The sequence below is a fragment of the Arvicanthis niloticus genome, chromosome 23 (assembly GCF_011762505.2).
Source record: "Arvicanthis niloticus isolate mArvNil1 chromosome 23, mArvNil1.pat.X, whole genome shotgun sequence".
NCBI lineage: Eukaryota > Metazoa > Chordata > Mammalia > Rodentia > Muridae > Arvicanthis > Arvicanthis niloticus.
The window spans coordinates 28,476,492-28,493,591 of record NC_133430.1 but is presented as its reverse complement, the minus strand read 5'-3'; the positions used below and the strand labels follow the sequence as shown (position 1 = coordinate 28,493,591).

Genomic DNA, 17,100 nt, shown 5'->3' with positions numbered 1-17,100 from the left:
CTGTAGGCACGTTACTTAGTTTCTTCATTTATTTGATTACAATAGTGCTTTGCTTTGGGGTGGGGGGTGCAGTGTGGATTAAATGGGATGACAGGGCAAAAAGATCTCAGAGTAATGTCTGGTAGTATGTAAATAGGTATTGTTGCTGCTAAAATCTTAATCCTAAGAACATTGCATTGCCTTCCTACCTATAGTTTTCCCACCTACCCACCTTGTTCTTTTTGTATGGTGCTGCCTCTGGTATTGAATATGAATGAATTAGAATAATAGCTGAGTTTATGGTAGGCAGCTGATCTTCTGTCCATTTAGGTCTACCAGATAGCCCTGGCATATATAAATGATGCGTTACCCTGTGCCCTTTATCCTTCTTTCAGGCTTCAGAGGGCAGTAGAAGATCATGGACCTGAAGTTTCCAGCAGTTCATGGCTGAGTAGAATACGGCTTAGCATAGATCCAGCGTGGATCTCTGAAATATCCCCCTGATTGATGTTATCCCTGGAATCTTTATCTCTCACTTGCAAAATTGCAAGACATAGTAAGGTTGTTTCAAGCCAGGTCATTGGAAGCAGACCTCCCGGGTCTGAATCTTAACTGTGCCACTTATTGACCTTGGACAAGTTATTGATTTCTTTGAATCACTGTTTCATCACCTGTAAACCATAATATTATTGATAATTATATATTTAATTATATAGTATGTTACTGTGAGAATTAAATAACTTTAATGTGGCTTAAACAGACTTCTCAGTCAGTGCCTGTCATGGTACGAGAACTCTGTGTGAGCTGATTGCTTTTATAATCGTTCCTATAACTGAGACAGAGCTCAGAAAATTCACTGTGTGAATAAGCAGAGGAGTCTGTCTGAAGGCAAGGGAGGATGAGTGGGGTAAAACCAATTCCATTTCTCCTCCTTTTTATTGATCAGATAAATCATTTATTCATCAGATAAATCATTCTACCATATAGAAGCAGGAACTATGATGCAAAGAGAATAATCCGGAGTATCCTTTGCCCCACGTGAGTGATGGATATCCCTAGGCACCAAAGTTTCATCACTCAAGTGGTGCTGTCACCACAGGAATAAGACAGGGTTGGTTCCTGCTGTCACTGAGACTGCATGGCATGCAAAGTTACTTTGGCTTTGAGGTATTCTTACACCAAGTATAAAATTATTCTGACTTTTAAACAATATTAAACTAATTTGTATCATGACCTGGACAGAAAACCTGTACTGTGGGAAGCTTGGTTTGTGGCTGTCATCTGAGGTGCCTGTCTTACAGGCATCTTCATCATTCACCTTAGACAGGTCTCTAGGAATGAGAAGGCTCAGAGACATCAGAAGACCCCATGGCAGAGAGATTTGGACTACAGTCTTGAGAGCCACAATTCTGAAATGCCATAATCACAAACGCTGAAATCCTAAAAGATCAGATTTCCTAAAGCCCCCCCCATCTCAAAATCTCCTGAATATTATTCTTTAAAAAAAAAAACTATAAATTTTTTTTCTAGAAAAACTAAAACAAACAGAAAAACCTAACATCCCAAATGAGGTATCCCAGACCCAGAAGGACATACATAATATATACTCACTTATAAGTAAATATTAGCCATAAAATACAGGACTACTATGCTACAATCTTCAATTCTCAGACCCAAAGAAGCCAAATAACAAGGAGGCCCAAAAGAAGCTGGTTGAATCTTTTTTCAGAAGGGGAAACAAAATAGATAATGGAGGGACTAAACTGGGTGGGGGAGGAGAAGGGGAGAAGATCAGAGAGCAGATCAACTGTAGGGAGAGCAGCAGAGGGAGAACAGAAATCAGTGGTTGAGGAGACAGAGGAATATCTCTAGGACACGCAGAGACCTGGGACGAGAGTTGTGGAGAAGGAAAGGCCCCAAAGTGCTGTCCAGGCGACTCTATCTGAGACTCCTAGCAGTGGGGGATATGGATCCTAAACTGGACAGGCGGCACACCTAGTGTAAGGATGAGGACACCAGTTCACCCACCAAACCTTTGACCTAAATTGTGTCCTGCCTACAAGATGTGCAGGGTCAAAGATAGAGCAAAGATGGGAGGAATGGGAAACCAATGACTGACCCAAATTGAGGCCCATCCAATGCGTGAGAACCAATCCCTGACACTATTAATGATACTCTGTTTTGCTTGCGGTCAGGATCCTAGCATACCTGTTTTCTGAGAGGATCCACCCAACAGCTGACTGAAGCACATGCATAGACCCACACTCAGCCAAGCATTAGATGGAGCGTGGAGAGTCTTGTGAAAGAGTCAGGGAAAGGCTTGAGGGACCTGAAGAGGATAGGAACTCCACGGAAAAACCAACAGAGTTAACTAACCTGGACCCTTGGGGCCTCCCTCTCAGACACTGGACCTAGGCCCCCTGAACATATGTAGCAGATGTGCAGCTTGGTCTTCATGTGGGATTTGGGTTCTCCAACAACTAGACCGGGGCTGTCCCTGAATTCGTTGCCTGCCTGTGGATTCTGTCCCTCTAACTGGGCCGCCTCAGTGACAGAGGTATGAATTCAGTTTCCAAGATCCACAGTAGAAGGACAGAAGTGACTCCTGAAAGTTGCCTTCTGACTGCCACACGTGTGCTGTGGTACATGTACACACACACACACACACACACACACACACACACTAAAATCTTGAAAGGAAGATTCTTACAGCTGTCTACTTACACGTTTAAAAGAGGGTTGAGGAACAAAAGCATAATTGAATATTTCAGAGACCATGTCACAATAAAATGTGCAATAATAACAGATACTCTTACAAGCCTAAAATTGACAGTTGCACAGATGTACAAGTTAGATATACCAGCTTTTAACTGATATACCTACACCAGTTATACATTAACTGGATGAATTTTTCAAATAAACAAATGGGTCAAAAGTAAAATCTGTAAGTGTTTACCACAGGTGGCGGGTAACTGTGTGCACGTAGTTTTATATCCGTGGTTATCTGAAATACCATGACCGAAGACATTTTAGATGAGTCAAAATCCATTTGAATCACCACCCTATATGCAGTTGTTCAAAGAGCTAAGATCTTCAGAAACTTTTTCTTGAATATGTAAAAAGGCTATCTCTTCACTTATTGAGAAAAATCTCAATATGTTTATGAATATACACAATGCTTCCAAAATTAACCTTGCGAGGATGTACTTTTGCAGAGTCAATTTTTCAAGGAAGCAAAAAAAGGAGCTAATTAGAAATCCCTGTGATACTTTACACAATCTATACATCCAGTACTGGGAAAGAAGCAAAGATGAAATTCCTGGCTAGGTGAGTAGAAAAGAAAAATGATGCTGACAATTTTAACTAGTGAGGAAACTCCCCACACTTTCTCATTATGGTAATAAAAATATTCAACAGAGATGATGTAAGGAGAAAGATTTATTTTGTCCACCATTTCAGAAGGTTTACTCCACCATGGCTGGGAAGACATGGTGGGGAGCTCAGTTTCCATCATGATGAGCCAGGAAGCACAAGGGGATGCTGGCACTCTGGGGCCTCTCTTCTCCCCCACTTTATTCTTCCCAGGGCCCCAGGCCATGGGAACAGTGTCACCCATATTCCTCCCTCAGTTAACTCTCTGAGACAAACAGATCCAGAGGTCTGTCTCATTCCTCTGTCAGGTGATCTTAGGTCCATTTGACAATGAAGTTTACTATGACCCAATGGAAAAGGATATTTTATGGATTGTTTGCAAGCATTTATATGGAGGTAGATAAGAAAAGCTAGATGAGGTCTCTGCCCGTGTCTTGAAGCCTTGCCTTTCAAAACTTGCTATTCCTTGTCTTTTAGAGCATGGCTTTTCCTGGAGAGTGTGTTCAGATTCTCTTCTTCATTTTATGGTGAGGCTGTTTTGAAATTCTTCTGCAACTTGATATACTGTGAGCATTTCCTATTAAACGTCTCCATAGTCTGTACTGTGCTTTGATGTTATTTTGGGTATGTGGAAATCATTCTGCATGCACTCATATACAGGCCCCAGATTTTCCAGAAACAATGCTGGTGATTGGATGGTAGCACCCTTGTGTAAGTATCTCCTCAATCCTACTGTGCATGTAATTACTTTGCAACCAGTCAGTACTTTTGCTCTCTTCTTCAGACAAATGCTGCTTTAATTCCACAGAAGCTTCTGGAACGTCATCAGCTGGAAGATATATTTTTCAACTAACATTTTTGTCGTCCCTCTATTGTGCCACAATCCACGCTCTTGTTTGACTCTTTTTACCAGATGCATTGGGTTGAGTGGGGGAAAAATGCTTTGCTGATGGCACCTAGAAATGTCACCCTTGAAAGCCTTGGTCCCAAACCTGTCAGTGTGATTTGGGGATTCAGTTGAAATCTATTTTCTTCTGCAAAGTCACTCCAAACTTCAAAAAATAATTTACCAAGTGCTTGGCTTTCTCCAGTTATGAATACAATAAGAAGTGGATACCTTCTTGAGTTTTCTGATCCAACAGGGTCATGGACTGTGTGTACTTAATAAAATCAATAGAGAAAGTTTTGAGAATGCCATCTTTTAGCCCAAGTGAAATGTGTGCTACTTGTTTTTCTGGGTTATTTAGTGGTAAATGTATGAAGTCTGTGTTTTTGACAGTGAAGTCACTAATCAAGCATAGGTCGCTATTGACTGATTTGAACGCAGGAGGACTCTCCTCTGTCTTTGATTCAGAAACAATCTTGAATTTATGGGTCTCTTTTCTTCCCCCTCTTCTCTCTCTCTCTCTCTCTCTCTCTCTCTCTCTCTCTCTCTCTCTCACACACACACACACACACACACTCTCGCTCTCTCTCCCTCTCCCTCTCTCTCCCTCTTCCTCTTCCTCCTCTTCCTCTTCCTCCTCTTCCTTCTCCTCTTCTTCCTCCTCCTCCTCTTCCTTCTTCTCCTCTTCCTCCTCCTCCTCTTCCTTCTCCTCATCCTCCTCCTCTTCTTCCTCCTCCTCCTCCTCCTCCTCCTCCTCCTCCTCCTCCTCCTCCTCCTCCTCCTCCTTTGGCTTTTTTTTTTTTCCAGACAGGTTTTCACTATATAGCTCTGTCTCTTCTGGAACTCACTATGTAGACCAGGGTAGCCCTCTGACTCACAGAGTTATGCCTGCTCCTGCCTCATGAGTGCTGGGATTAAAAGCATTTGCCACTACACCTGGCATGGGTTTGTTTTTAATGTTCTCATAAAGGGAATGTTTGGAGTAAACATGAGTATCTGGGAAGATGTAGAGCAGTAGTTCTCAAACTGTGGGTTGTGACTCCTTTGGAGGAGTGAATGACCCTTTCATAAGGGTTGCCTAAGATTATCAGAAAACACTGATATTTACATTGTGATTTCAACAGTAGCAAAATCACAGTTACAAAAGTAACTTTATGGTTGGGGGTCACTACAACATGAGGAGCTGAATTAAGAGGTTGCAGCATTAGGAAGGTTGAGAACCATTAGTATAGAAGCAATTGAGTAGTCACACAATTGAATAACCTTGTATACAATACAAAACACACCCATCTCTTTCACATAATTCAACCATTTTATTCCTTTTACATCTTTAAATTTTGCTTTTGTTTTGGGGATTTTCAACATTCAGAATTTTAACTATGGAGGGTGGTTTTTAAGTGTCTGATTTTTAGGGATACTGAATTTTGGGGATTTTAATCTTTCAGATTTTGTCATTAGACAGTATGGTATTTGTGATTATGACTAGCACAGCAAACACGGATTTCATGGGCTTCAAATAGCAGAGGCAGTGTTGCAGTTGGGCACACAGCCTCTTCTAGGTCTGTGTGATCACTAGGAAGAACAGTGGTTCATTAGACCCATGCCCATTGTAGGCAGCACTCGTGTTGTGTAAATGAAGATAGGGAGGCCCAGGCTGGTTACTCGCTGAGATCCAGAGCTCTGTGTATGTGCGTGCATGTGTGTGTCCATGTGTGTGTGTGTGTATGTGTGTGAGTGTGTGTTTGGGTATATATACATGTGTGCATGCATTTGGAGACTAGAAGTCAACAATCATCTATTTGCTTCAATCATTCAACCACATGTTTTGAGACAGATTTTGTCACTGACCTAAAACTCATCAATTAGTTAGGCTGGCTGGTCAGTGAGCTTTAGGAATAAGCTTGTCTCTGCTCACGCTACCCTTGAATCAAAGCCACACATTGTAACACTAGTACGAAGTCTGTGGGTGTTCTGAATCCAAACTCATGTCCTTATGCTGTGTGACCAAGTTTTACTAACTGATTCATTTTTCTTGCCCAGTTGTTCTCAAATGCTGTGACCCTTTAATACATGACCCTCAATCATAAAGTTATTTTCATTGCTACTTCATAACGGTAATTTTGCTACTGTGATGAATTATAATGTAAATATCAGCACTTTCTGACGGTCTTAAGCGATCCCCGTGAAAGGGTCCTTTGACCCTCCAAAGGGGTCTCAATCCATAGGTTGAGAACCCCTGCCCTCTCCCCTCAGAGTTCTTATTCAAAGATACTTAGTTGGCAAACTCAAGAATTGGAATAAACCTGCTACCCATGTCAAAGTCACCCTTTTATTGAATCATGTCCATTTTATATGGAGGCCTTTTCCAGTAGTCCCTATGTTTTGTATTAACAGGAGTTATTACAGGTAAACGTATTGATAGGAGTCACCAAATAATCCACTGGGTTTGCTCTTCTTGTTGGCTTAAATAAAGACATATTTGGTCAAAGTCAACCTAATTTCACCCTGAGTGAAATAATAACAACTATAAAATGTGTTGTGTGCTTTCGTGTGAGGAGAATTGTTTCTGTATTCTGCCTTATGCATGTACACATTGCCACAGGTAATGACTTCCATCAACCACATTACCTGTGATGTTAAAGATGCAGATGTCTCAGCTCCACATGGAGAATCCAGATGGGAGATGGGAACCTGCATGTATGGTAAGTCTGAACTGGATAACATGCAGCTAGCTCACCTTAAGATTAGAGGATGAAGGCACCATGGTTGATTTAAATTTCATCAGTGATTTTGCATCACAGAAAGTTCATATAGTCACCCACCCTGTCAATCTTCATGATTCTCTTTTGCTTGTGCCTTAGTCTGTCTGTCATTATGTCTCAGCCAAACTTTGAAAAATATTACATATATATATATATATGTGTGTGTGTGTATACATATATATACACATATGTATAAACATATATAAAACATATATAAACATAAACATATAAAAACATATATGTGCATATATACACATATATACATCATATACATACACATCAACATAGGCATAGACTAGACACAGGCACAGGCACAGGCACAGGCACAGGCACAGGCACAGGCACAGGCACAGGCACAGGCACAGGCACAGGCACAGGCACAGGCACAGGCACAGGCACAGGCACAGGCACAGGCACAGGCACAGGCACAGGCACAGACCAAAGTTCTTCCCAGGTCTGTTTCTTTCACTTGGAGATTTGTACTATCTTCTTTAAGGATCTCCTTTCCTCCTCAATCCCTGTCCCTTTCAGAAGTGAGTAAAGGAAGCCCAGGGTTTTTTTTTTTTCCAACATGGATCTTGCAGTTCTTTCAGGGCCAGACCCAGGTTCCATGGCTTTACTGCTATTCCTAGATGTAGGATCTATAGTAGCCATAGGAAGAGAGACCTGGAGCAGAGTCTTGGGAAGAGTAAGGAGGGAAAGGCCAGTGGCTTTCCCCAAGGAATCAGAGGAGTTTTCAGGGTTCTTTTAATTCAGGTGACACTGGCCTTGGTGGCATTGTAGCTATAAGTATGGGAGTTGTCTACAATTAGAAACCACGGCAGGGAGTAAGGAAGGGTCAGAGGCTAAGAACAGTTAATCTACACAGTCTGAATTCTCACATCCCCTTAGCACTTACCTTTGCTTTCTATTCACATTCACACAGATACTGTTTGGTGTGTGTGTGTGTGTAAGCATGTACAAGAGTAGGGTGGGGACTCTGTACTGTGTGTACACATAACAGTTGAGACAGCATGCCTCTGGGCTTCGGAGTGGCTTAGGGTCTCAATAAATACACATGAAGTGTCCATAGTATCTACTAGTTAGCTGGCTCCTATTTGTTAGCTGCATCATCCATTGGCTTCTCCAGATCTGTGACTGGACAAATAGTCCATTTCACATCACCTGTCTTCTTGCGCTTGCAGAAGTGCTTGAGCAGTTTCCAAGTATATGTCATCCTAACAGGTGACTTCTTTCTCTCTGTTAATTTCTCAATTCTGCGTCTACTTTCCTTGATACCCCTATACTCCATGTCTCCCCAGCTCAAGAAGCAAGGATAAACTGATGCTTCAGTTCTCTGCTCCTGACTTTCTCTTCTAAAGAGGGTTGTCCGATAACCCTCTCTTTATCTTCTCTTGATAAATGCTCTGGGTCCTTATCATATTTCTGGTTGTTACTTTAGTTGTGTTACTATGTCTTTATTTCCTTCCTGAGATAGCTAGCACATGACGTAACCAGAAGGTCACATCTACCTTGTCCACTCACTGCTGTCCTAGGACATTGCAGGAGGCATCTGCTTCTTGTGAACTGCTTGCTGACTGAGAAGAGGGACGAGTGAGCATGCACAAAGTATTTGTCTTTAGATAGTCAGTGGGGCTTTAGTGAAAGACAGGAAGTCACTAAAGATCAGGGGAATCATTGGTGAAATCACCAAAAGAAGTAAAGTGTAGCATCTTTTGGGTCTGTTGGGTAAATTAATGGTGAGAGGTCTCTTGGGTAACTTGAGAGTGATAGGTTTGTTGGGTAATTTGATGGTGAGAACACAGGGCTAGTGTATAGGGGCAGAGGGAGAGAGAGAGAGAGAGAGAGAGAGAGAGAGAGAGAGAGAGAGAGAGAGAGAGAGAAAGAGAGAGAGATATTGAGAGAGAGAGATCGATCCATGAAAAGGCAGTAAGGAATGTCATTTGTTGGGCAGTATGAATAACCACTTGGAGTTTCTAAGCAGAAGATGGATAAAACCAAGTGTCTGACTTCATTTGTAAAGTGGATGCACAAAGGGTGTGAATTTGAGATCAGCCTGAGAAGACACACACACACACACACACACACACACACACACACACACACACACTGAGACCACAGCAGTGGTGGTATCTTGGTGGCAGCACAGAAAGAATTCATACAAGGAAGAAAGACCAAGCTATTGCCAGCTGTGGCAATGGCCTAGGCTGGAAGTGCCTGTGTCCTGAGCAAGAATAGAGACAGCAGTAAGAGGGAAGGAGGAGAAACAGATGAAAGACTCCTTAGACAGGAAGAGGTGGCAGACTATAGTTAGGTGGCTGATTAGGTGTGGGGATGAGGGAGTCTCTCAGCCATTCAAAGGAAATGTTCACCCCTCCCCTCACGATTACCTTCAGGCTCAATGGCAGGAGGGCATGGGTGACAAAGAGTTGGTGTGATCTGAGGCTGGAAGCATCTGCAGACAGTAATGAAGTGCAGGCAGCTGAACATGAATGGGGAAAATTTTGTATCACTAAACGTTTCTATTGCAAAATGCGGAAGGAAACAAGCATTTATTTTGTTTTAGAAAATCTTCTGGGAACATGGTGCCCCCATCCCTTCCAGTGGTTGAATGGTACTGAAGGCATCTGCTCCTACCCACCCTCATGAGAGCTACACCATGAAAAAGAGAATTAAAATAATGTCCAGAAACAGGGTGTTTTTCTTTGAGTTCTTTTGGTCATTAGATCAACTTGAACTTTGGCTATGTCTAAGACAGGGCATGCTGTTCTGATAAAATACATAAACTTTCAGAGAATAATAGAACAGGAAGGGTTAAATTGGGTTGGAGTGGGAAGGCAGGTTGGAGGAGGGAATATGGGGGAGGGAGACAGAAGACATTTCAAAACAATAACATGGAAACCTATTAGTATAGAAGTGTGTGTGTGTGTGTGTACATACCTAAAGAGAGATAAACAGGGACTGTAACAGGGCCATAGGCTAAGGAATAAAAATTCCAGATCCTGGAATGGGTCATCTCTTTTCAGAGTTGTTGCCCAGTAAGGTCCTACAGACTTTCAAACATTGTAAGCTATTTTCAATGCCATTTGTTGTTCTCCAGAACTTGACATGGAACACCTGTTTCTGAAGTCAGCAAATACTTGAGTACAGAACATAAACAAATCAGGCTGGTACTAACCTGAAAGCATCATCCCTATGGGCTTGCTTACAGTGCTGGAGATAGATACTGTGTACATTTCTGGAGGACAAAAGTAATCATCAGCCTTACCCAGCTGAATCCTGTCAAATATAAGAATGTATGGCTTAGCAAGATGCGTCCACTGGTACAGTGGTGGCACAAATAACACGGGGGTAGCCAACCACTTTCTGATTGTGTTTATATATGGCTCCACATAATGAAACCTGGACCTGTAACTATTACTACCAGGCTAAAAACCTGTTGCTAGATAAGCCTTAGATCTGCTACATAGACATAGTATTAAATAGACTGTAAATGACTTATTATAGCCATATATTAATGCATTTCTCATCTCTCATTAGAGAGGCTTCTGTTTGCAGTATATGTTGATTAACACAATAGTTCACAACAGGCCAAGATGCAGAAAGTAAAGAACTTCAGAATTCTCTGCTTTCAATGGGACATCTATCACAACACTCGTGCTAAGGCTCAGGGTATATTATAGAAAAGTGGGTGGAAAGAGAGTAAGATCCAGAGGTAACAGATGACTGTAAGGAAATAGTATCTTCTCAACACAACAGGGAAGCTGAAAATATGAACTCATAGCAATATGCACAAGATCCATGCAAGCTTAAGTCAGACTTAATCTCAGCACAAAGAGGGAAAGTGGGCACAAAGTCCCACTTCTACCCAAGGGGCTATTGGCATCTGACAGTGATTTAAGATAGATAGTCAGCTTTATAAGAGTGTAGCCCCTTGTAAGTCAGCCTCCTTCTTGAGAAAGGCTACACCTCCATGACTATATAGGCAGTAAATAGGACTTGATGGACCAAAAAACAAAGACACAAAGTTGGGCAGGTAGGTGTCCTGTCCAGCAGGACATTAAACAGGGTCCAGAGAGATCACCTAAGAGAGAATGGGGGAGAAATGGGTGAACGCAAAGAAACACAGCTTGTCAATAGGCTGATCAAACTGTAATTTTTACTTTTTTCACACAGGGGTTATATATACAAAAAGGCAGGATGTGGGGAAGGGATGACACATGAGCATAGGTGTTCAGGGGAGTACAGATATCTTCCAAAACAGAGTATCAGCTGGGTGAAGGTTCAGGCGACAGTTCACTATGACTCCGCCTATCTTGTCCTTATCTAGGTTGGTACTATCCATCAAGGATACCTACAAGGTCTATGACTAAAGCTTGGCAACTTTCCACCAAAGCTTCTTGTTTACAATAGCTTCTGTTTCAGTGTTTTCCCACAGAGACCCAAGACTTTGTGTTAGCAGGCTGACTTAGGCCTATGGCTGATTTTAGGCCTTCGGTATATAAGCAAAGCTGCCCCTGACAGGTAGTGAGGGTAGGGTAGATCTGGAAGAGCTGGAGGTACATTTGATCAAAACACATTGTGTGAAATTCTCAAAAAGCCTTACAAAAAAATAAGTTGGTAAGGGTATGTTTAAAAACTTCTGTAGCATATTCCCACAGGAACTGTGGGAACTTCTGTAAGTCATTTGACTATCCTTGGTCTCAGGTGGTACATGTCAGGGTCTGCATGAGGTGGAAACACCACATTTATTTGTGGCTTAACCTGTGATTCTGTACCCCAGACAGGTTCTATTAAAGGGGGTTTCTATCTATATGAGTAAGTGTGTGTGTGTGTGTGTGTGTGTGTGTGTTGGAGGGGATTATATATTTTATGCATTTCTGGAGGCATTGTACAATATGATCATGTAGCAAACACTACATCATGTACTTTAAATACATTACATATTATTTGTAAATCATACCTCATAAAATCTTAAAACCTCCCAAAGAAGATAAACAGAAGCAAAGGAAGGATCTAAATTCAGGAGTCCAGCTCGGTGCCTCTCCTGCATAATACGCCTTTATATGCATCTTCTAGGGCTGCCCAAACAGAAAGCCACTGACTGGATGGCTTAGCTGTCAAAGATTCATTTTCTTACAGTCATTGGCTCCATATCCAAGATCAAGGTTTCCACCATTTTTATTCCTTTGGTGGTCTCTGTTTGATTTGCAGATGGTGGCTTTTTTTTTTTTTTTCAAGTGCTCTCCTCATACAGGGTCGCTTGGTCTTCACGCTTCTTAAAAAGGGACTAATAATCCTATGGGATAAAGGCTACACCATTGCCATCTAGTTAACCATAATTAACCCTTTAATGGCCATGCCTTCAAATACCATTACATTGGGGTTAAGGTTTCAGCAGTGAGTTTTGAAGGAACACAATCCAGTTTACATATTTATTGGGAAGAGCAAATGAGATTGCCCAGTGGAAAGAACACACTGTCCGCAGTGTCTGGTCCATTACTGCATGAAGCGACAGCCACTGCTGCTATTACAAAACCCTTTAATGGACACACAGAAGTGACTAGAACTGAGTAGAAACTCTCAAGCACAACTTTACACCTCTTCTCTCCACAGCACCTAATATAATATCTCATTCCTGGGGGCCTGTGACAACTTTCATACTGTACCTCAGGTCCTACACATGTCCCCTAGAGGCATACCCACTACATAGGCAATAGCTTTTCTATCCAAAGTCAGAAGATATCACTGTGAGGAAAGCAAGCAAGGAGGCAGCTTTGTACCTTGGAACTTCCGTTAAGCTTTGGGCTTTATACATACTCTCCTTGTACGTGGCAACATAGTTCCTCTCCCTGTGTCTACTATGCATACACATGCACATACCTCTCCTAATAATGTACCCAGAAACCTTAGGATTCCTTTAGCCATCTCACTTATCACAATGATCTGCTTCCTGTTCCTGAACACAGTCAACTTTAGACAGTTTCTATTGAAATGTACTCCCAAGTATACTGATATAGAAAAGATGTTGTCTGTGTAGCTGGGATATCCCCATCTGGGCCTAAGGGCTGTCTCTAACTCTGTTGCTTGCTTTTGGATCCCTTTCCCCTAGCTGGGCTGCTTTGTCTGGCCTCAGTGGGAGAGAATGCTTTTAGTCCTGTTGCAACTTGATTTGCCGGGGCAAGTTGGTTCCCATGGGGGTCCTCCCCTTCTCTGAAAAGAAAAAGAGTGGGGATGGAGGGAACAGATGTGAAGGTAGGATTGGGGGAGAAGAAAAAGTGGGCTGTGATTAGGATGTAAAAAGAATAAATAAATGAATAAAAAAACTTGAAAATATGTTTATTTAAATGTATATGGAGGGTGGAGCACATATGCCACCTATGGAGCACGTGGATCTCAGAAGACAACTTCAGGTCTCACCTTCTACCGTGTGAGTTCCAAGAACTGAACCCAGTTCATCAGCCTTGGCAGCAAGCTCTTTTACCTGCTGAGCCATCTTGTAGGCCCCATGTTGTTTCCCAGGTCTTTGTGGTCAGTGTTCTAAGCTTTTCCTCTTTCAAAGCTGACTCAAGCTGGGAGACTTCTTTTTTTTTTTTCTGATTGCCATGGCCCCCTCTGCCAAGAGGAAATGAAAAGGGCAGAGCCCAAGGCTCAGCATGATTCTGTCCTCCATCCAAGAGTCCTGAAGCCTTTCCTTTGGCTTCTCCACAAAGGACATTCTTTTGGGCTGGGAGGAACATGTGGACCTGCTCTTCAAACACGGACCCGAACCAGCAGCTTTGTGTGGAATTCTGTCTGACTCTTTGCAGTAGGCTTGCTATGTTCATTCTTTTCTGCTAATTTGCTTCATAGCTTAGGGTCCAGAGTCCTGACTGAATCTGATTGGAATGCATTCAGATTATACTCATCATTCTCCATTCCAACAGCCAACCGAAGTGTTGTAGGTAAGGAGGTTTTGCCCCAGACCTGATGATTCAGTCCAGCAATCACCATCACTTGGCAGGCTGATGCAGGAGTATCCTGAATCCCAGTCAAGCAGCCTAGTGAGGCCCTTCCTTCAAAATAAAAACTAAAGGCAGGATGATAATACAGCTGAGTGGTAGAACCCATGTCTAGAGCATACAAGGGCTTAGGTTCGCTCTCTGGGACTGGAAAAATCGTGTTTTGGTTTCATATAAGGGCAAAATCAATCCTAGTTGACCATAAAGAAGAAAAGGAGACTCTGCAACTTAGCGGGCTGGGCAAAGGTTTAATTCGTACATAAGCGTAGTGACCAGAGCCTGGTTGAGAAACCTGGAGTTTGCGGGAAGGAAGAAAGTGAGACTGGAAAAGAGGCAGAGCCAACAGCTCCATGCACATGTCTGCCACTTCTAAAGTTCCAAGTAGGCAGATGGATGAATAAACAAACAAATGTCTTCCGTTTCCTGTGTTTTTTCCTTTCTGGAGAGGTACCATGCCTCCCTCTTGATTAGCCTGTCTTATTGTTAAAAAACAATGGCTTTTTATGTAATTAGTAATAAAACTGTCAGTAATTAATTTATACACAAAGGCATGGACACTGCAGAGAAGGAGTTCTAGATTTGACCTGCTCAGGAGAAATCTGGAAGGGCAGAGTGGGCCAGCCTGTGCTTAGGTGGGAGCACGGGTTTGAAGGTCTCTTGATTGATTTAGCTTCCTCTGTGAATCAGTTTACCCTCCTTTATTACATAAATAAGAAAATAAGATGATGAAATAGAATCATTTTCGGTCCTTGGAAAGGAAATACGTTTTTTGTTTTTTTTTTTTTTTTTTTTTTTTTTTTTTTTTTTTTTAATAAGTAAGACATAAAATATGTATTCATTGATTTCAATTTTCCTGGGGAAGTACTGATTTGAAATTTATCATAATTCTGGCAAAAGTCAGATTTCAGAAGGATCTTTTTATTTTCTTTCAAGAATAAAACTCTCTGGTGGCACTGTAAAACATATATCTTGTAAAAGTAAAAGAAATGATAAACAATAATTTTTAACTCATCACAATTTTTACTTACATTACTGTAGACCTAGTTACCTTTCTTCTAAAATGAGAAAACTTGTATTTTTAATAAAATTATAATTCAAGACTTTTAATGGGTTCCAACAGATAACTGATTGAGTGAGTGATTTCAGTATATTCTTACTGCGTTATCACAGCAACAGAAAAATCAACTGCCATGTTGTCTGAGCATCCATTTGGGGTAAGAAAGCAGAAGCAACAAATCTTCGATGCTTCCCACTTAGAAAACACCTTAGTATCTGCTTAGTCCCCCAGCTGGCTAAAGAGCTGCTGAATTACTTTCCTTGATGCTTGTGTTACAAGATGGCATGTGGGATTGCAGAGATGGCTCAGTTGTTAAAGGCACATGCTATTCAGGAAAAGAACTGCAGTAGGATTCCCAGCACCCACTTAGGCAGCTCACAGCCACTTATAACTCCCGTGGATTGGACGCTCTCCCCTGGCATTCATAGGCAATTTTACTTACATTATTCACACACACACACACACACACACACACACACACACACACACTCCCACAGATACAAAGACACATAAAATGAATCTAAAAAAAAACAAACGTATTTTCAGAAGATGACATGGGTGATATGCTCACCACTAAGCATGGTAAGCAGACAGATGGACAGAACCTTTCAAGGCTGGTAGAGGGACAGAGGACTTGATGTTTGACACCCTGGGACTGGAACTCTGTTGTCAGCACTCGTCAGCTGGGCAGCTTGCTTTTCTCTGGCCCTCAGCTTCTCACCTATATGGTGGTAGTGCTAAGAATATCTACTCTAAAGGATTGCTGTGAGGGTTAAAGAGATGTGATAGGTAAGGTGTCTGCTACAGACTGTGGCACACACTAAATCCTCAATAAATGGTACCCTCCAGGATTTTTTGTTTTGTGGCTAATGTGTGTTATACATAGGCTCCAATGGACTCCGATTTGCACACGCCAGATCACACCAGTAACAGGGTGTGTTCCTGTGTGCACCTCAAGGCATACTTGGAGTTAGAGGACTAATTTTGAGCCTTCCTTCCTGAGAGAAGATGCCTGGTAATTTGGGGTCTTTTGGGGGAAAGGTTGGTTTGTCCTGGGAGGAAGGCATAGAGAAAGGAGCCTTGACTGTTAACTTTCTGACACCAGATGGCTCAGTTGTCTTGAGAAATCACGACAGGCATTTTCTAAAAGGCTCTGCCAGTGACATTAGCTTGCTTTGTGGACTATTTATCCCTTCAGGTTTTTGTTGGGCCTATGGCTTGATCAGGTCTCAGTTCAGAAAGTTGACAGTTATGGGGACTGCTTACTTATAAGAAAAAGTTGAGCTTTTTTTCCCCTGGTCCCTAATAGTTTAGACTTAGAGCTTGAGCACTTGCTCAGGCTACTGAAGGAAAACCATCCTAACACTGCCCTGGGAAGCAATTATAGATTTGCTATTGATTGTCCACGTTTTTGCTTTCTTATTAGGCAGTTGGCTAGGTGAGCACCACTCCCGATAAGATTGGTGTTTAACACTGGCGTCAAACTTTGTGTTTTTAAAAAGCTTTAAAAAAAATTGATTCCTCATTAACCTGATTGACAGAGAAGTTATGCCGTTTCTGCTGTGTTCTAAACAGGACATAGATTGTACCTTCACCCCACCATGAGCAAGCCTGAAGAGACCTTGGTTACCACAACAAGGTCAAGTGACGGGATCTAGGTGGAGTTACCCACCTTGGCTGCCCGGAACACAGAAGAGGAACTGCCCCTGGGCTTGCCTTGAGGCATCTCCGGCAATCTCCTGGAATGGACTATGGACTATCCCACCCATCTGGAACCAGGAGGGGTTGTGGGTTGGGTCTTCCCCTTTAAATTGAGAGCCGAACATTAAAGCTTTGGGCCTTGATCAGAGAACCTTGTCTTGGCCTCATCTCTTCTCGCCCTCCTTCCCCCTTCATTCCCAGCCCCCCTTTCAGGTGAATCCAGTTGACTTGTGGCCGCGGGCGGCTACAATAGATCACAATAGATGCTCAATAAATATTAAGTGGTTAATCCTCACTACACCCCCACCCAAATAAGTCACTAGAATTCCTGTGCTTCGCGAG

General features: G+C 42.2%; 1 protein-coding gene across 3 annotated transcripts in view; it reads left to right on the top strand.

The window, feature by feature from the left end:
* Positions 1-16,864, top strand: part of Adck1 (aarF domain containing kinase 1) — a 283,194-nt gene extending 266,330 nt beyond the window's left edge. For 2 of the 3 annotated variants that reach the window (XM_076921542.1, XM_076921544.1), the window contains exon 11: positions 375-1,225. In XM_076921542.1, coding sequence (XP_076777657.1) covers positions 375-483 — 109 coding nt within the window. In that variant the 3' untranslated portion in view covers positions 484-1,225. Of the gene's footprint in view, positions 1-374; positions 1,226-6,839; positions 6,940-16,632 lie in introns of those variants that run through there. The other variant, XR_013106668.1, reaches the window with a different exon arrangement.
* The last annotated feature ends 236 nt before the right edge of the window (positions 16,865-17,100 follow it).